The following is a 22186-nucleotide window of genomic DNA, read 5'->3' as shown; positions in this document are numbered from 1 at the left end:
TGCCCTCTAGCATGATTATAGAAACTATTTCTTTAGTAAGCAAAGTTTTGAAACTATTTAGGAAAGTAACATCTCAAGCCTCGAGCCTTGAAGGCTCGAATTTTGATTGCTGACATGGAGATTTTTGCCACGTGAAACTCAATTTCTAAGACTCGAGTTTCATAGAGCGTGAATAAGAAGTAGACCGAGGAGAGGAAAAAGTAGAAGATCTGAAGAGGAAGATTTGAAGAATCTAAAGAAGAAGTAGATTTGAAGAGGAAGATTTGAAGAAGAACAAAGGAAGAAAAAGAATAGACTAGGAAGATTTGAAGAAGAAGAACAAACCAAAAGAATGCAGGAACTCAAGTCTTAAATACTTAAGTTCCACGTGAATTTTTTTCCATATCAAATTGCCAACCCTTGCAACTTGAGTCGAGACTCAAGTTCCATATTTGAATTTGAGTTTTAGAATCTCGAGATACTAGTTCATAAACAGTTTTGCAAATATGAAACTAACTAAAATGTTTCAAAAATAATGCTAAATGCAAAAAAAAATTCTCCCAAACCTTGGGCCCTTTTGGTCATAGAGTTTAAAAAGATATGAAAACTGTGGTTTAAAAAGTGTTGTTGAAAAACGTGTTTTTAGTGTTTATATATAAAACAAAAAAATGTGTTTGGTATCATGGTTTAAATAACATATTTCAGTGTTCAAAAAACATAAATATGTGTTTGGTATGTGTATGTAATTTTGTAAAAAAAGCTTACCAAAGTACGAAATAAACATTTTTTAAATCAAGAGAGAGAATACATCAAATTCTCGTTGCTCCTCTCTTTCCTTCTTTATCCCTTCTCTTCCTTGAGAGTAGAAAACCAAACCCACGCATAGTCCTCATCTCTATCGACACCGCAGAAGATCCACAGCTGGGCTTTACGTTCCTCGAATCTCATCTCCACTATCAGCACTCCAAGACCCAGCAACTAATCGAGCTTTTGTCACCGCCGACCCATCACTCCAAGATCCAAGTTCGAATCTCACTTTCACCTTGCTTGTCAATGGGTTTTTGTCTAAAGACTAAATAGTTCCTTCTTCACTCACAAATTTCTCACTTTTTTTTTTCCTGACCAATCGGGAAAACCCATTTTTTATGTTCTCTATTTGCTGTTGAAACAATATTTGCGTTTATGATAGACCAGTGAGGATTTAATGGCGATGGGTTTAATGGCGCTGCGTTGGTGAGGGGAGTTATGGAGGTGGGTGAGAGTAATGCCGCTGGGTTGCTCTATCTGTGTGGGTGAGATAAGATCTTGGTACTAGGTGTAGATGGATTCAGCATGAAGAGATGAGAGGAAGACAGGAGACAATACTTGAAAAAAAGCTAATCAAGTAGGCCCATAATAGTGTTCAAGATAATTACCGAAGTGCCACTGAATACTAGTGTTTGTTGTTTAAAATCAGACCAGAAGTGATTTCAAAACCATCATTTTAAACATGAGTTTTTAAACAATATTTTCCAAACAATTCTAAACGAAAATGGTCCAACAAATATGTTTTTTCATTTTTGGACACTCGTATTTAATATTTAAACACTAAACACTATATTTTAAAATGAGCGAACAAACGACCTCCTTGTTACTTAAGTTTACTGTCCCCACTCTAAAACCTTTATGTCACGAAGTCTGTAGACTGACTCTGTTCATATGATTTGACTTTTGTATCTATCATAGACTATACGTAACTGTTAAGGTTGCAGCGCTTTTTATCTTACTGTCCCCACTCTAACTCCTTTATGTCGCGAAGTCTGTAGACTGACTCTGTTCATATGATTTGACTTTAGTATCTATCATAGAATATTCGTAATTGTTAAGGTTGCAATGCTTTTTATCTTTCCACTTTATTTACTTTCCCATTACTCACAAATCCAGTCACAACTTACATGCCCTTCCTCCATAGCTAGACCTCAAGATCCTAAAATTTCAATTCCTCTCTCTTTTTCTCTCTGCAATTTCGTGGAGTTCGTGTTCCTAGCCGCTGATAACTGACTTCCAACGTATATACCTCTCCAATATATTCTTCCAAACATCAGCTACTTAATGGAGCAAGCATTGATCGGTCCGTACACATATCAATCCTTTTTACCATATGTTCTATTTTCGGTTGATGAGAAAACAAAAGGAAAAGTACACAAAGCTTTTTTTTATTTACGTTTGTGCTGTTTTTTTAGTTTCGAAGCATGAAATGAAAATTATTTTGTCAATTTCAGCTCAGACAGGAGAGCAAGAATTGTTTCCTTTTTTAAAATAATGTGGTAATTTCTATGAGGTTCAGTTTCTTAAAAAAAAAAAAAAAAAAGTAAGGTTTTTAACTTTACAACATTAAATGGTTTCATTTGATTTTTATTTCTTTCAACTTTTTCCCTTGAACCAAACTGATCATTATTACCTACCACCTCACAAATTTATTCGATTTTGAGCTGCTCCTATATATGTTGTCAGCTGGTCTTTCAAGCATCAGTTTCCGATCAAACTCAGGGCTAAAGCAAAATCCAAACGACATCCGAGAAGCGACGACGCAGCAGCGAGAGCTTGATATGTTTCCGGAAGCAGTAGTGGCATCTGATGATGTTAAGCCTCAGTTGGATGTTACTAAGAATAAGATGGTCAGTCATCAATATCTCATACTATAGCTACTATTACATATTATTTGTGAGTTTTTTTTAGATTCTATACACTTTACTAGTATTTAGTGAAACTCTGCATGATTTTTATGCGTTCAAGATAAATCTTGGACACACTTTCATACCCAATTCCACTATCGATGGGTTTTTTTTTTTTTGGAGAAACATTTCCACTGTCGATGGTTGACTATAAATGGTGGATACTTTATACTAACCACTCTTTATATGGCCCTACAATATTTTTTTGGTTTTCGGGATTTGTGTATAGAACCTAATACAATGCGCCACATGTTTAACATTTTGTATCGGGTCCAATGAACATGACACGCTTCACCCAAATGATTGACTTGTTTTGCAAATTATAAAATTCAAGTGTGAAATTAATTGGTGTATCGGTTGGTTGGGTCCCTAAACTAAAGTATATCAACCTGACTGTTATACACTCATACGTTCTAGGAATCTGTTTTGTTAATGAGTTTGCTGTCAGGTTTGGCATTCTCACCACTCTACTTATATATATTCTCATTTTTTTAGGTACAATTTGGTCAGCCTTTGACAAATAATCCAGAGAACAGTCAGGTGCCCAGAAGCCAATTGTTGCCCCCGTTTAGAAGAAAAACAGTAAATAAACTTTCAGCACTTTACATTACTTCGATGAAATTACTGCATTTATATCTTGAAGTCAAAAGTTTGACATTGGGAAACCTCTCAAGATTTAAAGAATGGATATATTATCATAGATTCACCTTCTCTTCTTTGATTGCCTGAATTGAGTATTATTAACAAGTATGTGTGTAGGTGATGCTTGAATGTAAACATGCATGAATATAATCATGATTGTATCATTTTATATGTGTGTATAACACACGCTTATGATAGGAAAAAAGTTAATATTGATGCCAAGAATATGGGAAACAGGTCAAAATAAGTTGATATTGAATTATTGATGCCAATAATAAGCTAGTGTTTTAATTTCTTTGCTTACATCCATGATGCATCCCTTATTTCTGATAGGAAATAAACTCTGTTATACTATATATTAAACAGCTTCAGAATGGGTATTTTTGGTCTCGTGTCTGAATTAAATTTCAACGTTTAATTTTGAACTTATGAATGTGTCAGAATTAGTTGGATGTGCGTCGGAGGGCATACAGTTTATCTTTTGCCTCTATTTTTGGGTGTTTTTTACATCAAAATTATGCCTTTGTGTATTTGCAGCTTTCCCACGGCATTACTTCAAACACAGGGTTGAGTTTAATTGTTGTTGTTGTTTTTAAATTATCAGGGAGGACCTTCCAATGGTTGCAACTATAATGATCTTCAAGATGTTGAAATAATCTCTACCTTAAAAACCCTAAGTTTATGTGAAGGAAAGCTCCTCAAGGATCTCACAAGAGATTCACATAAACCGCAAATATGAGCAACAAAGACTTAGAGAGGTTTGGGTACAAAACCCTAAAAATAAAAGGAGGCACAAGAGGCACTCTAATCTCCCTCACAGAAGTCCCAAAAACGTTCTAGGGTTTTCCTTATATATAGAAGTGTTTTACTTGAACCCCAAGACGTTTAAATAGAGTTTGGGCTGAACTGGAACTCTGCAGAAAAATAAATTTATACATGGTTCGATCGATCGAGTCTAATTTTCGATCGATCGAGCCTTACAGATTTAGTCCAATAAATCTGCAATCACTCGATTCCAGTTTTACAAATAATTAATCAACTTTGAGCAAGCCTAAACAAGACTAAACATATTGTTTTGATCATGAATTGCCAACATTACACATTAGAGTTCTAAATACATAAAATCCTAAATCTTTAGAACCTAACAAATAATAATAATAATAATAATCATAATCATAACCAACCCAACACATATTGCTATCACTATATCACATTTCATCCCAAACCTTGCTAGAGCATTCACATCCAATGAGCTAAAAATTTTAGCTTTTAGCTCCTCAAAAAAGTTACTTTACGTATTTTAACACATCGCTTTACAATACACTCTATATCATATCTCCTATTTTAACATACAACCCATCAAAATAATATAAACAATTTCTATCCATTAAATAAGTTAAAAAAAAAAAAAAAAAAACTAACAAAAACTAGAGACACCCATAAACACCATCCTACAACAACAAAATAACCACAAACTGCCATACCCTTGGCCAAACACCCAAACCCACATTCATAAAACACCTACAAATGGCCATACCCACAGCCAAATACTCATTTCATACCAAGCCACCAACCATTCCTCAACCACACCACCACTTTCACAAACACCAACCATACTGCAGCCACACCAACACCAACCATATCACAACCATCGATCCAAACCAACCACAAACCAACACAATCGAACCATAACTCCACCAAAACCTAGCTACACCAAAAATCGCTACACAAGCCACCCACAGTGACAAGCAACATCCTACGACACCAAAAATCATCGCAAAGAGCGACCCATGACAACGAGATGAGAGGAGAGTGAAGAGACGAGAGAAGAGAGAGGAGAGAGGAGAGAAATGAGTCTGGCGAGAGGGAATGATGAGAGAGGAGAGAGAAATTAAAACTAATAAAGTATGAGTAGCAACTAGTTACTGTTGCTAGTTGCTAAATTTTTGCTATAACACCTCTAATGTAGTATATTTTTTTGGTGTTGAGAGTCTTAAAATAGCTTTTTAGTGGTTTTGCAAATTACAATATTCAATGTGAATACTCTTACCCAAGTTTTACCCAATATCCCATTCCATCCCAAACCTGGGGATATTTGCCCTCTAGCATGATTATAGAAACTATTTCTTTAGTAAGCAAAGTTTTGAAACTATTTAGGAAAGTAACATCTCAAGCCTCGAGCCTTGAAGGCTCGAGTTTTGATTGCTGACATGGAGATTTTTGCCACGTGAAACTCAATTTCTAAGACTCGAGTTTCATAGAGCGTGATTAAGAAGTAGACCGAGGAGAGGAAAAAGTAGAAGATCTGAAGAGGAAGATTTGAAGAATCTGAAGAAGAAGTAGATCTGAAGAGGACGATTTGAAGAAGAACAAAGGAAGAAGAAGAATAGACTAGGAAGATTTGAAGAAGAAGAACAAACCAAAAGAATGCAAGAACTCAAGTCTTAAATACTTAAGTTCCACGTGAATTTTTTTCCATATCAAATTGCCAACCCTTGCAACTTGAGTTGAGACTCAAGTTCCATATTTGAATTTGAGTTTTAGAATCTCGAGATACTAGTTCATAAACAATTTTGCAAATATGAAACTAACTAAAATGTTTCAAAAATAATGCTAAATGCAAAAAAAAAAATTCTCCTAAACCTTGGGCCCTTTTGGTCATAGAGTTTAAAAAGATATGAAAATTGTGGTTTAAAAAGTGTTGTTGAAAAACGTGTTTTTAGTGTTTATATATAAAACAAAAAAAGGTGTTTGGTATCATGGTTTAAATAACATATTTCAGTGTTCAAAAAACATAAATATGTGTTTGGTATGTGTATGTAATTTTGTAAAAAAAGCTTACCAAAGTACGAAATAAACATTTTTTAAATCAAGAGAGAGAATACATCAAATTCCCGTTGCTCCTCTCTTTCCTTCTTTATCCCTTCTCTTCCTTAAGAGCTGAAAACCAAACCCACGCATAGTCCTCATCTCTATCGACACCTCAGAAGATCCACAGCTGGGCTTTACGTTCCTCGAATCTCATCTCCACTATCAGCACTCCAAGACCCAGCAACTAATCGAGCTTTTGTCACCGCCGACCCATCACTCCAAGATCCAAGTTCGAATCTCACTTTCACCTTGCTTGTCAATGGGTTTTTGTCTAAAGACTAAATAGTTCCTTTTTCACTCACAGATTTCTCACTTTTTTTTTTCCTGACCAATCGAGAAAACCCATTTTTTCTGTTCTCTGTTTGCTGTTGAAACAATATTTGCGTTTATGATGGAACAGTGAGGATTTAATGGCGATGGGTTTAATGGCGCTGCGTTGGTGAAGGGAGTTATGGAGGTGGGTGAGAGTAATGCCGCTGGGTTGCTCTAACTGTGTGGGTGAGATAAGATCTTGGTACTGGGTGTAGATGGATTCAGCATGAAGAGATGAGAGGAAGAGAGGAGACAATACTTGAAAAAAAGCTAACCAGGTGGGCCCATAATAGTGTTCAAGATAATTACCGAAGTGTCACTGAATACCGGTGTTCGTTATTTAAAAACAGACCAAAGGTGATTTTAAAACCATCATTTTAAACATGAGTTTTTAAACAATATTTTCCAAACAACTCTAAACAAAAATGGTCCAACAAATGTGTTTTTTCATTTTTGGACACTCGTATTTAATATTTAAACACTAAACGCTATATTTTAAAATGAGCGAACAAACGACCTCCTTGTTACCTAAGTTTACTGTCCCCACTCTAAAACCTTTATGTCACGAAGTCTGTAGACTGACTCTGTTCATATGATTTGACTTTAGTATCTATCATAGACTATACGTAATTGATAAGGTTGCAGCGCTTTTTATCTTACTGTCCCCACTCTAACACCTTTATGTCACGAAGTCTGTAGACTGACTCTGTTCATATGATTTGACTTTAGTATCTATCATAGAATATTCGTAATTGTTAAGGTTGCAACGCTTTTTATCTTTCCACTTTATTTACTTTCCCATTACTCACAAATCCAGTCACAACTTACATGCCCTTCCTCCATAGCCAGACCTCAAGATCCTAAAATTTCAATTCCTCTCTCTCTTTCTCTCTCTGCAATTTCGTGGAGTTCATGTTCCTAGCCGTTGATAACTGACTCCCAACGTATATACCTCTCCAATATATTCTTCCAAACATCAGCTACTTCATGGAGCAAGCATTGATCGGTCCGTACACATATCAATCCTTTTTACCATATGTTCTATTTTCTGGTTGATGAGAAAACAAAAGGAAAAGTACACAAAGCTTTTTTTTATTTACGTTTGTGCTGTTTTTTTAGTTTCGAAGCATGAAATGAAAATTGTTTTGTCAATTTCAGCCCAGACAGGAGAGCAAGAATTGTTTCCTTTTTAAAAATAATGTGGTAATTTCTATGAGGTTCAGTTTGAAAATTTTTTTTTTTTTTTGTCAGGGTTTTAACTTTACAACATTAAATGGTTTCATTTTATTTTTATTTTTTCTACTTTTTCCCGGGAACCAAACAGATCATTGTTACCTACCACCTCACAAATTTATTGATTTTGAGCTGCTCCTATATATGTTGTCAGCTGGTCTTTCAAGCATCAGTTTCCGATCAAACTCAGGGCTAAAGCAAAATCCAAACGACATCCGAGAAGCGTCGACACAGCAGCGAAAGCTTGATATGTTTCCGGAAGCAGTAGTGGCATCTGATGATGTTAAGCCTCAGTTGGATGTTACTAAGAATAAGATGGTCAGTCATCAATATCTCATACTATAGCTACTATTACATATTATTTGTGAGTTTTTTTTAGATTCTATACACTTTACTAGTATTTAGTGAAACTCTGCATGATTTTTATGCGTTCAAGATAAATCTTGGACACACTTTCATACCCAATTCCACTATCGATGTTTTTTTTTTTTGGAGAAACATTTCCACTGTCGATGGTTGACTATAAATGGTGGATACTTTATACCAACCCCTCTTTATATGGCCCTACAATATTTTTTTGGTTTTCGGGATTTGTGTATAGAACCTAATACAATGCGCCACATGTTTAACATTTTGTATCGGGTCCAATGAACATGACACGCTTCACCCAGATGATTGACTTGTTTAGCAAATTATAAAATTCAAGTGAGAAATTAATTGGTGTATCGGTTGGTTGGGTCCCTAAACTAAAGTATATCAACCTGACTGTTATACACTTATACGTTCTAGGAATCTGTTTTGTTAATGAGTTTGCTGTCAGGTTTGGCATTCTCACCACTCTACTTATATATATTCTCATTTTTTTAGGTACAATTTGGTCAGCCTTTGACAAATAATCCAGAGAACAGTCAGGTGCCCAGAAGCCAATTGTTGCCCCCGTTTAGAAGAAAAAAAGTAAATAAACTTTCAGCACTTTACATTACTTCGATGAAATTACTACATTTATATCTTGAAGTCAAAAGTTTGACATTGGGAAACCTCTCAAGATTTAAAGAATGGATATATTATCATAGATTCACCTTCTCTTCTTTGATTGCCTGAATTGAGTATTATTAACAAGTATGTGTGTAGGTGGTGCTTGAATGTAAACATGCATGAATATAATCGTGATTGTATCATTTTATATGTGAGTATAACACACGCTTATGATAGGAAAAAAGTTAATATTGATGCCAAGAATATGGGAAACAGGTCAAAGTAAGTTGATATTGAATTATTGATGCCAATAATAAGCTAGTGTTTTAATTTCTTTGCTTACATCCATGATGCATCCCTTACTTCTGATAGGAAATAAACTCTGTTATACTATATATTAAACAGCTTCAGAATGGGTATTTTTGGTCTCGTGTCTGAATTAAATTTCAACGTTTAATTTTGAACTTATGAATGTGTCAGAATTAGTTGGATGTGCGTCGGAGGGCATACAGTTTATCTTTTGCCTCTATTTTTGGGTGTTTTTTACATCAAAATTATGCCTTTGTGTATTTGCAGCTTTCCCACGGCATTACTTCAAACACAGGGTTGAGTTTAATTGTTGTTGTTGTTTTTAAATTATCAGGGAGGACCTCTAGTCAAATCTAACTTACCATGGTCAGCTAGAAGGGGAAATCTCTCTGAATACCATCGTGCCTTGAAAACAGCAGCAGATAGGTAATATATTAAAATATCATAGTTGTGATGCTTCTGCAAGATTTATGATTCTTGCCTCATGTGCTGTTTAGTGCTCGGATTTTCGTTTGTTATATGAAGTTATGAATAGATCATTAGTTAACATGGATTGTTGACTCTCAGGGTCTATTTGAGATCTGCTTATTTTGTTGAAACTGAAAATTTTTTGCTGAAAGTACTGTAAATAAAGGTAAAAGTTAGTTGAAATAGTACAATCTCATAAATAGTACCAAAAAGTGCAGTAAGACCCATGAATAGTACTAAGAATAAGTTAAATAGTAAAATAAGTTAGTTTTTTAATTTATTCCCAAATGCACACTGAGCTTTGTTAGCCTATTATTAAGTTTTACAATCCAAATCTTGAAATTTTAAGAAGCTATCAGAAAAATGCTCTATGTTCCTAAGACTGAACATTCTTTTGTAACAAGGTAAATGTTTCTGATAGGAAATAAACTCTGTTATACTATATATTAAACAGCTTCAGAATGGGTATTTTTGGTCTCGTGTCTGAATTAAATTTCAACGTTTAATTTTGAACTTATGAATGTGTCAGAATTAGTTGGATGTGCGTCGGAGGGCATACAGTTTATCTTTTGCCTCTATTTTTGGGTGTTTTTTACATCAAAATTATGCCTTTGTGTATTTGCAGCTTTCCCACGGCATTACTTCAAACACAGGGTTGAGTTTAATTGTTGTTGTTGTTTTTAAATTATCAGGGAGGACCTCTAGTCAAATCTAACTTACCATGGTCAGCTAGAAGGGGAAATCTCTCTGAATACCATCGTGCCTTGAAAACAGCAGCAGATAGGTAATATATTAAAATATCATAGTTGTGATGCTTCTGCAAGATTTATGATTCTTGCCTCATGTGCTGTTTAGTGCTCGGATTTTCGTTTGTTATATGAAGTTATGAATAGATCATTAGTTAACATGGATTGTTGACTCTCAGGGTCTATTTGAGATCTGCTTATTTTGTTGAAACTGAAAATTTTTTGCTGAAAGTACTGTAAATAAAGGTAAAAGTTAGTTGAAATAGTACAATCTCATAAATAGTACCAAAAAGTGCAGTAAGACCCATGAATAGTACTAAGAATAAGTTAAATAGTAAAATAAGTTAGTTTTTTAATTTATTCCCAAATGCACACTGAGCTTTGTTAGCCTATTATTAAGTTTTACAATCCAAATCTTGAAATTTTAAGAAGCTATCAGAAAAATGCTCTATGTTCCTAAGACTGAACATTCTTTTGTAACAAGGTAAATGTGTAAATTGAAATGATTAGTGAATACTTGTAATGCTTGTTCTGCAGAGACGTTTTTAAATTGCTAATTTCCTCACTAAACAAAATTATGTCTTCCAACTCTCTCACACATAATAAAGGCTAAACCATCACTCTATTTTTTCGGATTATACTACCTCTCTACTTTTTTTATTATCAACATAGGAGTAACACTCTTAATACATAGGAATATTGCACTTCCTTATTATTCTTCTAATCAATGTGAGATTCCAAAACCAACTAGAAAACCTCCAAACTTAATCCTTTCATGGACTAGATTTAACAAATCTCCACCTCTAGCCTTGAGCTGTCTTTGCTAGTATCCTTTGAGTACCCTCTTTACATCTTCTTTGTCAGTAGGAATGCTCTACCAGACGTCCTTAACAAGAGATGATATATATTGAGTTCACACAATGCCTAAACTTCTCATTCAAACTCATTTGCACAACCATTTCATTCATATTGACCAAAAATCTTACCCTTTTACATCCATGGTTATTTTTCCTTTGCTGTGTTTTACTCAAAGACTCATCTTTGCATTTTGCTCCACCTTTAACTGTCTCACCAATCAACTTGCTCTAACGCATTTGAACATTTGCTAAATTATAACTCCACCTTTTGTATAATATTCATAGTTCATAGAATACGGCCGATCCAACGAAATCAAATTTCTTTCATGCCCATGTACATGTTTCACATTACACAAGATTTTCACTATCCCATCAAACATCTTAACTTTTATGGTCCCTATTCATGCAACATTACATTCTCTTCTATTAGTCAACATTAAAACTTTCATCACAAGTCCTGTACGTGTCAGTCCAATCTTTATTCTAACACATATGAAGCAACAAGCAGAATCCAAAACTCATGATTTTTTTAACTAAATCTATACTTTTACTAACCATCATAACAGCGCCACAATCTTCATTCTCGTTATTAGTTATAGAATTCATTGCATAAGCAAACTTCTTACAATCACAACTTTTCTTGAGCTCTTCTAACTTAGATCTTAACTTCTTGCACAGATACTAATATTGTCCCATCTCATAATAATAATAATAATAATAATATTCTACATCATTTATATCATTCTTCAGTCTAGAATTTGATATTTGCTTCTCCCGCATGACATACTACTACCATGACTTGAATAAGATTTCACCATAAATGCCCCATAGTCAAAATTGTTTATTCTTATTGAGCATCTTGATCTATAAAGAACTATTGTAACCTCTTCTAACTTTAGTGTTTCCTTGCCAGCCAACAGTATAGTCACGAGGCAATCATATGAAGGAGAGAGTGAAGTTAGAAGTAACAAGGCCAAATCTTGCTCCTCAATTTTCGCATCCATGCTTGAAAATTGAGTAGTCAATCTATGAAAAGCATTCCAGTGATCCCTAATATTGGTATCTTACTCCATACTAAATTGATTCAACTCTTTCTTCAAGTTTCCTTGCTTGAAGTTAGCACTAGAAAAACCACTAGGACTCAGCACCTAGAGTGTACTGAAGTCATCACCAGACCAAAGAGAGACCAAACATCCATTTTTCTCATTCATCAAATATCAACAATCCCCTCAATGAGTATAAGAGGTTGCTTATGGTTCTAATTAGCGTAAGAAACCCTAATTGTCTTGTTACAAAAATAACCTTGCTTTCAAATTAAATACTAATAGCCTGCTAAACTACTAAGACCTAAAACATAAAAATACAATTGACTTGCAAACATAAATAATACTAAATAAAAATCTTCTTGCATCTGCTGCATCAACTAACTATCTGTAAGCAACTTTGAAACATATATCTTCTCTAATTTTTCCATAATTAGTGGGAAAGAAGTCTCATTCAATATGTTATAGCTTATCTCTAGAGCTTCTCAAACAGATAGTACCTACTACCTTCTTCTCAAGCTCTTCCCATTCATCATAGAAAGATTTCTTTGCTTTCCATATAATTCTTTAATTAATCCTTATTCTGCTAGGATGTCTTCTTCGATCTCAAAACTTTGTGCTTGCAATCTACTAAATGCCTAACTAATAGCTCTTATCCCAATTTGTAGTGAAGACACGCAAAACAATATGAAGGCAAGTAGCAAAAGAAAGAAAAATTGATATGGTATTGTAAAAACACACAAAACAAAAAGAGGCAAGTCAGAGAAGATACAAAATTTGACAACCGCCAACCAAAAATATCCACCAAACAATCTTGTTGATTTCACGTTAGCACACTAGACAAAAGTCAGTCTCTGATTTTCTCAATAGACAAAGTTTTCTCTTCTAACTCCTACATACATATATAAAAGGCTACATCACCAGTTTACAAAGACTATCGCACCCCCTACTTCATTTTCTTATCAATATGGGAGTAGCACTCTTCATATATAGTAATATTGCGCCTCCTTATTTTTCTTTTAACAGATGTAGGATTTAAAGTCAATTAAGAAATCTCTCAAATTTATTCATCTCGTGGGCTAGACTAAACAAAATCATGTTTAAAATATTACTACAGCATAGTTTAAATTTGTCATAGAGTGCGACCATATGGGTGTACTGCTTTTATCTTTTTATACATGTGATTGAACTGGGTTAGTGTCAAATGGTTGTAACCTTTCCTTAGATAAAGAGAATTAATGAAGATGATGCATTTGCTATATAATTAAACGTATCATTGCATTTAATTATAAAAGATGCAGGTGAACAGGCGATGCTGAATACAATTTTCTAATCCAATGCAGGATAATTAACAAGCAGACCCCAACTAAGTTTGATCTGCAACATCACCCAATTTGCAGTGGAATTAAATCAGCTGAAACCTTAAAGGTTAAACACCCCCTCAACCTTCTCTTCTTCTTTTTTTCTTTTTTTCTTTCTTTTTTTAATTTTAAGTTTCATTAATTTGCACATCCATAAGCCAAATTTAGAAATATTGTTCCTTTGACTTGCAATACAGGGGACAGTTTCACTGATATATAGCAAGGCTGTGATGGAACCGGCATATTGTCCCATGTACGCTCTTCTGTGTAGTCATCTCAGTGAAGAGCTCCCAGATTTTGCATCTGATGGACCTGATGGTAATGAAAAAATTACTTTCAAGAGAGTCCTACTGAATAAATGCCAGCAGACATTTGAGCGTGCTGACGAATTGAGTGAAGAAGTAAGGCATATGACTGCTCCGGAGCAAAAGATGGAGCGTAGGGTTAGAGAAAGAATGCTCAAGCTTCAGTTTCTTGGAAACATCCGTTTAGTTGGAGAGCTTTATAAGAAGAAGATGGTAACTGAAATAATCATTCATGCCATTGTTCAGGTTCCATTTGAACTTCCTTTCTCTGTTCTGTGGTTCAAGCAATTCACTGTTCATATATAGCTCTAGTTTAGAATATCTTGATTGTTATTTTATATTGCTCATGTCACTTGTATACGTGAAACAGAAGCTTCTAGAACCACCTGAAGAAAACGTGGAAGCTATATGTCAGTTACTTAACACTGTTGGTAAGGAGCTTGATCTCCAAAAAAAATCGCGGGCTACAACTGATATATACTTTAGCCGATTGAAGGAACTGAGCACAAACCCTCAATTGGCTCCTCGACTGAGGCACATGATTCGTGACATTCTTGATTTGAGAGAAAAAAACTGGCTTCCCAAACTTAAAGAGGTATAAATACGAACTTCATCTTTATTTTTGAAAGATATCATTATGTGATATCATATGTCTCTGCAATGCGCATGCATGGGTTTGGCTTGGATTTTCTAACCATCTCTTTACTACCTTGCTTTTCCAGGTAAAACCCAAATTCATCCCTGAAATACAGTCAGAATCGCAGAATCTAGGGAACACCAGCCCAGGTAAATACATCCCCAGGTTCAGAAGAGATGCAATTTTGGGTAATCTTCAGAGAAAAACAGTCTCTCTTATTGAGGAATATTTCACCATCAGGCTTTTGGACGAAGCGCTACAATGTGTGAAGGAACTAAATTCTCCAGGTTACCACCGTGAGGTTGTCAAGGAAGCTATTTCCCTTGGACTAGAGAAAAGTCCACCCTGTGTTGAACCAGTTGTGAAGCTTCTTGAGTATCTTTTTGCTGAGAAAGTTCTTGCAGATAGAGACATAGAGCTTGGATGTTTACTTTATGGCTCAATGTTGGACGATGTTAGTCTTGATGTACCCAAAGCACCAAATGGTTTTGGTGAAATTATTGGGAAACTAGTTCTGGCTGGGGTCTTGGACTTTACAGTGGTGAATAACGTGGTAAAGAAGGTGGAAGATGAGCGGTTGCAGAAAGCTATATTTGATGGAGCAGAGCTGATTGTTAATTCAACTTCGACTGGTTAGAGTGTTTTGGAATCACAATTATGCATCTGATAATGACTGATATTTTGTAGAATTGTAAATGGATTGAGCTGTTATAAACACAGGTTGAACTTGGTAAAAAGTTTGTTTATCTAGATTTTATATAGGCTTTAAGACTGGATTGTGTGAGTCTGTAAATAAACTCATCAAATATCAACTTTTATTATTTGTTTTTTTTTTTATTTATGGATATTATAAATAGTCTATATTGTAATAAAAAATAATATATAATTTTTAATAATATAAATAGTCTATAATATGAAGACTTAATCTGAAGCAGAGTTAACAACACTGCCACTACCAGCAGGGTTAAAAGAATCACCCTTTTTTTTTTTACTTTTGTTTACACACAAGCCGGCAAACTATGAGGACAAGAACACAGGCTGGAAATTGATTTATTTGACCTCTTTTGACTTTAATTTTGCTTTGGTTGTTGTGTCTGTGAGAGGGATAGAGAATGTTTCAGCTGTGGGAGATATTTATTAGCATATCAATTTGTAAATATTTTATGGTAAAATTTGTATTAGTTATAACATTTTTAATTTTTATTTGGACTTATTTATAGCCTAAATTTTGCGCTTTCTTCCACTTGAAACCTTGGGCGATCGCCTCACTTGCCTCATAGATAGAGCCAGCCTTGCGTAGGAGGAGCACTGCCAAAATGAGAGGAAAGAGAAATAGAAACCAATAACAGATCATCGTAGCTAGTTGCTACATTTTTGCTATAACACCTCTGATGTAGTATATTTTTTGACATTGGGAGTGTTAAAATAGCTTTATATGTGGTTTTACAAATTACAACATTCAATGCGAATGTCTTTACCTAAGTTTATTGTCCCCACTCTAAAACCTTTATGTCACGTAGTCTGTTGCTTCTCTTCATATGACTTGACTTTGTGAATAGTAGATGTTCTTAAAGACTTTACGTAATGGTGAAGGTTGCAGTGCTTTTTATATTCTCACTTATTTACTTTCCCATTACTCACACATGCATACCCAGACCTCAAAATCTTAAAATTTCAATTCTGATCTCTCTCTGCAATTTCGTGGAGTTCGTGTTCCTAGCCATTGATAACTGACTTCCAACGTATATATATACCTCTCCCATATATTCTACCAACATCATCTACTTCATGGAGCAAGCATTGATCGGTCCGTAAACATCAATCCTTTTTTACTATATGTTCTATTGTTTGGTTGATGAGAAAATGAGTGAAACGAAAGGAAAAGTACGCAAAGCTTTTGCATTTTATTTACGGTTTGTGATGTTTTTAATTTCGAAGCATGAAATGAAAATTGTTTTGTCAATTTCAGCTCAGACAGGAGAGCAAGAATTGTTTCCTTTTGTTAAATAATGTGGTAATTAATGTCCATGAGGTTCAGTTTCTGAAATAAAATGTCAGGGTTTTTACTTTAAGACATTAATTAAATAGTTTCATTTGATTTTTTCTTTCAACATTTTCCCGGAAACCAAACATATCATTAATTACCTACTATCTCATAAATTTATTGATTTTTGAGCTTATCCTATATATATATATATGTTGTCAGCTGGTATTTCAAGCATGAGTCTCCGACCAAACTCAGAGCTAAAGCAAAATCCAAACGGCATCCGAGAAGCAACAGCGCAGCAGCGAGAGCTAGATATGTTTCCGGAATTAGTGGCATCTGATGTTAAGCCTCACTCGGATGTTACTAAGAATAAGATGGTCAGTACTCATCATCAAATCTCATACTAACTTGTATTATTACATAACTATTATTAGTGAGTCTTTTAGATTATATACTCTTAAATAGTGAAACTGTGCAGGATTTTGTGATCAGGTCCGTAAGAATACCCTTTAAAAAAACAAGTCCCTAGGCTTTCATACCCCCATTTCATAAATGCACTGGAGCCGACACGATGTGAACATGTGATAAAAATAAGACACATGCTCATTTTGATGCTTTCTGCCCGCCACTTTTTATGTGGACCTATTATTATTATTCTCAAACATGGCTTGGATTTAACATCCAGTATACTAGACCCAACATGACACCACTTGCCATATGTCTTATATTAGATTTAATGAGCAGGGCATTTTTTTTTCCTCACCACTTACATGATCCACCAGTTTACCAAGTTATAAAATTTAGTGTTAAATTGGTGTTTTGGGAATGAGTTTACTGTCACACACTGTATATAGTGTCGGTTGGTTGGTTCCGTAACTTTCTTACTTGCACTTCTCAACAAAAGAATTATCTTATTTACTTACATATATTCTCACTTTTTTAGGTACAATTTAATCAGCATTTGACAGATAATCCGGAGACCAGAAACCGACGGTTGCCTAGAAGAAAAAAAGTAAATAAACTTTCAGCACTTTACATTACTTTATTATCAGTTTATTTTGCTTTTTGTTGATTGTTTTTATTGAAAATGTGCTGAAATATACTTGTATTTTGAAAAATTAGAAAGAATAAGATTTTAAAAAATTGTACGTAAAAGCTAAAAGTTTGTCACTAAAAGCAAATAGTTTACCGTGTGATTATGTGTTGGGGAATTGCTTTAAATTTTTTTTTGTTTTTTTGCCTTTTGTCTTCTTTTTTTCTTTTTTTTCTTTTTTTTTTTTTGCAACTAATCTAATTTTTAACTTTTTGTGTAACACATTTAACATAAAAATTATCAAAAATCGTATTTTTTGATAAACACTATGCAAATAAGTTGTCGAAAATAAGCAAAATTTAAACACACTCATAAAATTACTACATTTATATCCTGAAGTCAAAAGTTTAACATTGTAGCCGTCACAAAGTCTATACTGAGATTGGGCAACCTCTCAAGTCTCAAGATTTAAAATTAAAGGATACATATATTATCATAGATTCACTCTCTCTTCTTTGATTGGCTGAATTGAGACTATGCATGTATGTATGTAGGTCATGCTGTAAACATGCATGAATATAAGCATAATTAATTGGATCTTTCGAACTTTGCTTACATCCTTCCCTTACTTCTGATAGGAGATATATAGACTCTGTTATACTGCATATAAAATAGCTTTAGAATGGATACTTTTGGTCTTGTGTCTAAATGAAATTTCAACATTTAATTTTGAAAGTATGAATGTGTCAGAATTAGCAATTTTTCCTTTGCCTCTTTTTCTGGGCAATTTTTACATCAAAATTATGCCTTTGTGTATTTGCAGCTTTCCCTTGGCTTTACTTCGAATACTTGAGTCTAATTTTTGCTGTTGTTTTAATTATCAGGGAGGACCTCAACAAAAAACTGACTTACCATGGTCAGCTAGAAGGGAAAATCTCTCTGAAAACGAACGTATCTTGAAAACAGCAGCAGATAGGTAATATATTAATATATCATAGTTGTGCTGCTTCTGCAGGATATATGATTCTTACCTCATGTGCTGATTAGCTCTTTGATTTCCCTTTGTTATATGAAATTATGAATAGATCAATAGTTAACGTGGATTGTTGACTCTGAGCCTTGTTAGCCTTTTCAAGTTTTAACAATAATCCAAATCTTGAAATTTCTAGATGCTGTCAGAAAAATGCTCTATCAGACTAAACCATCACTCTATTTATAGGGATTATCCAACCTCTCTACCTTATTATATTATCAATGTGGGATTAACAGTACTCTTAAATTCTTAATATATAGGAATATTGCACCTCCATATTATTCTTTTAGATAATGTGGGGTTGCAAAACTAACTAGAAAACCTCCAAATTTATTCCATTCATGGATTAGACTTAACAAATCTCCACCTCCATCCCTTGAATTGTCTTTTGCAATGACTTTTTACTAGTACTGTCCTTAACAAGAGATGTGATATACAGGATAAGTTTTAAATAATTGTAACTGTTAAATTACCAATTGTCTCAAAATCTCTTAGAATATGGTAAATTTAATCATTTAACCGCACAATTCTAATAGTAACCTTTCATTAGATTGGATAAAATTGATGTTGATGATGCATTTACTATTGCCTATATGATTAAACGAATCGGTGCATTCTTATATCCTTACTTTTTGTTAGCTGCCGCTGTTGACCTTGACACTTCTTTCAAAACAGTAAAGATAACTTATATCATAATAATCTAGAACCTAATGACAGCATTGTTTAATGTCAGACGGTAATTCCTTTTTATTATCAGTAACTTGCACATCCCCCACCAAAGAAAAACCCCAACCCAAATGCATAGCCTTGGTTTTAAAGCATTTAGTTATAAAAGATGCAGGTGATGCTGAATACTAATTTCTATTCCGTTGCAGGATACTGAACAAGCATACGCCAGCTAAGTTTGATCGGCTACAGGATCACCCAGTTTACAGTGGAATTAATTCGGCTGAAACCTTAGTGGTTAAGCTTCTTTCTTTTTTCTTTTTTTTTCTTAAGTTTCATTAATTAACACATCCGAATGCCAAATTTTAGAAACATTGTTCTTGTTTACCTTTATGTGAAAATTTTCCTTTGACTTGCAATACAGGGGACTGTCACACTGATATATAACAAGGCTGTGACAGAACCTGCATATTGTCCCATGTACGCTCTCCTGTGTTCTGATCTTAATCAAAAGCTCCCGCGTTTCCCATCTGATGAACCTGATGGTAGAGACATAACTGTCATGCGAGTCCTATTGAATAAATGCCAGGAGACATTTGAGGGTGTTGACGAACTGACAAAAGAATTACGGTGTTTTTTTTTTTCTTAAGTTTCATTAATTAACACATCCGAATGCCAAATTTTAGAAACATTGTTCTTGTTTACCTTTATGTGAAAATTTTCCTTTGACTTGCAATACAGGGGACTGTCACACTGATATATAACAAGGCTGTGACAGAACCTGCATATTGTCCCATGTACGCTCTCCTGTGTTCTGATCTTAATCAAAAGCTCCCGCGTTTCCCATCTGATGAACCTGATGGTAGAGACATAACTGTCATGCGAGTCCTATTGAATAAATGCCAGGAGACATTTGAGGGTGTTGACGAACTGACAAAAGAATTACGGTGTATGACTGCTCCAGAGCAAACAATGGGTCGTAGGGTTAGAGAAAGAATGCTCAAGCGTCGTTTTCTTGGAAACATTCAGTTAATCGGAGAGCTCATGAAGCAGAAGATAATGGTTGAAAGGGTTGTTCATCATGTCGTTCAGGTTCTCATTCCGACTCCCTCTATCTTGTTAGAAATAATTGGCGATATTTGGATTAGTCCAATGGTACTCTTAAAAAAAAAAATTTGTCCAAATTGGTAAAATGAAAATTTTAAGGTTCCATTATGGAATTTGATAAAAGATGAATTTTATTTTATGATAAGATAGAATTTTCCAGAGTTTACTATATATACATTTTTTAATGGAAACTTTATAGATAAAGATAAAATTTTAACTTGCTTCATGATGATTGCACATTATCATCAAGCCAACAAATATATATTAAAAATGTAATTGTTAAAAATTTTCTGTCATGGATGTAGGCTGAACCATGTTAAATCCATTATGTGTTTTCTCTTTGCCTTCTTTATTTTCTTTCTAAATGTAATATTTTTCTATACAATAGGCTTGTGCCATATATTGTTCAAATATATTGTAAATACATTGATTGTTATTTATATGGCTCATGGTCACTTGTGTACGTGAACAGGAGCTTCTTGGACCAGCTGATAGCAAGTTTCAACCCAATGAAGAAAATGTTGAAGCCTTATGCCAGTTATTAATCACTGTTGGTAAGCAGTTTGATGAGAGCCCAACGTCACGCTGTAAAAATGATGACTACTTCAGGCAGTTGAATGATATGAGCACCAGCACGCAACTGGCCCCACTACTGAGGTTCATGATTCGTGATCTGCTCGATTTGAGAGCAAACAATTGGGTTGCCAGGCCTGAAGAGGTACGCATAGTTAATTTCTTATACAAAAGTTATGTCCATAAACTTTCGATTTGCTTCTTGTTGTACTGATCATTTGTAAATGTGTAACAATCCCTTTTCTATATCTTTATTTTTTGCAGGTAAAAGCCAAAAATATCACTGAAAAATACTCAGAATCACAGAATCTAGGGGATACCAGCCCAGGTGGCTTCCTCCCCATGACCAAAACAACTGCAAGGTTGAATAATCTTAAGAGAAAAACAGTCTATCTTGTTGAGGAGTATTTCATTGTCAGGCTTTTGGACGAAGCGCTTAAGTGTGTGAAGGAACTAAATTCTCCAGCTTACCACCCTGAGGTTGTCAAGGAAGCTATTTCCCTTGGACTAGAGAAAAGTCCACCATGTGCTGAACCAGTTGCGAAGCTTCTTGAGTATCTGTTTGCTGAGAAAGTTATTGCAGATGGAGACATAGAGCTTGGATGTTTACTTTATGGCTCAATGTTGGATGATGTTAGTCTTGATGTACCCAAAGCACCAAATGGTTTTGGTGAAATTATTGGGCAACTAGTTTTGGCTGGGGTCTTGGATTTTACAGTGGTGAATAAGGTGGTAAAGAAGGTGGAAGATGAGCGGTTGCAAAAAACTATATCTGGTGCAGCAGTACGGGTTGCTAATTCTACTCCTGGACAGAGTGTTTTGGAATCACAAGCATCTGATTATGAGTGATATTTTAGTAGAATGTTAAATGACTCAAGACGTTATATCAAGCTTAGCTTGGTAAAAAACTTAAAATTATATAAACTTAAGATTGAATTGTGTAAGATGTAAGTTTATAATAGGTTGATAAAATATCAACTTATTAATTGTTATTTATAGATAATACAGATAGTTTATTTTATAGTAAAAAATAGTATATATTTTTTAACAATATAAGGTTGATGAATTTAATTTTTATAAATTATTAGTATAGGTTTGTGGGTGATAAAAAAATGTAGTTGTAGTGTTCATGATATATGAAAAAATAATAAGTTAGTTATGTGGCTCATAAACAAGCTCAAACTTGTTTCGACAAAAAAATTGAATCAAACTTGAACAAACTATATATGTATTTTGGTACTTAACTTGAGTTCAACTCATATTCAAAATTAAATTAAATAAGCAATTCTAAACGTATAATATATGGTTACACTTAGTTCATTTACTAGTAAGTTG

General features: G+C 34.3%; 1 protein-coding gene and 1 pseudogene across 3 annotated transcripts; both read left to right on the top strand.

Annotated features, from left to right (window-relative positions):
• Positions 1-1877: 1877 nt before the first annotated feature.
• Positions 1878-9493, top strand: LOC112025110 (uncharacterized). 3 transcript variants are annotated; one of them, XR_010629904.1, is made up of 5 exons: positions 7306-7524; positions 7677-7721; positions 7906-8069; positions 8619-8705; positions 9370-9493. XR_010629904.1 is itself a non-coding variant. In XM_065775845.1 (4 exons), exons 1-4 carry the CDS (start codon positions 2071-2073, stop codon positions 9463-9465), a joined length of 366 nt encoding a protein of 121 aa, XP_065631917.1. In that variant the 5' UTR covers positions 1878-2070; the 3' UTR covers positions 9466-9492. The 3 variants fall into 3 exon arrangements, 2 of the variants coding, with proteins under 2 accessions (XP_065631917.1, XP_065631916.1); XM_065775845.1 differs by lacking the exons at positions 7306-7524; positions 7677-7721; positions 7906-8069; positions 8619-8705 and adding exons at positions 1878-2089; positions 2473-2636; positions 3189-3275 and having other exon boundaries at positions 9370-9492; XM_065775844.1 differs by lacking the exon at positions 7677-7721 and having other exon boundaries at positions 7307-7524; positions 9370-9491.
• A 696-nt stretch (positions 9494-10189) lies between these two features.
• On the top strand, positions 10190-21837 carry LOC112025111 (uncharacterized; annotated as a pseudogene).
• The last annotated feature ends 349 nt before the right edge of the window (positions 21838-22186 follow it).

Source organism: Quercus suber, unplaced genomic scaffold (genome assembly GCF_002906115.3).
Source record: "Quercus suber isolate HL8 unplaced genomic scaffold, Cork oak 2.0 scaffold_120, whole genome shotgun sequence".
Lineage (NCBI taxonomy): Eukaryota > Viridiplantae > Streptophyta > Magnoliopsida > Fagales > Fagaceae > Quercus > Quercus suber.
Note: the sequence above shows the minus strand (reverse complement) of the source record. Positions and strands in the feature narration are given on the sequence as shown.

What these genes read in the sequence shown, in the direction of transcription:
- LOC112025110 (XM_065775845.1), top strand. An exon ending in ATGTTACTAAGAATAAGATG is followed by an intron (nt 2,637 to 3,188) that starts GTCAGTCATCAA and finishes TCATTTTTTTAG; the next exon opens with GTACAATTTGGTCAGCCTTT. An exon ending in CCCCGTTTAGAAGAAAAACA is followed by an intron (nt 3,276 to 9,369) that starts GTAAATAAACTT and finishes TTAAATTATCAG; the next exon opens with GGAGGACCTCTAGTCAAATC.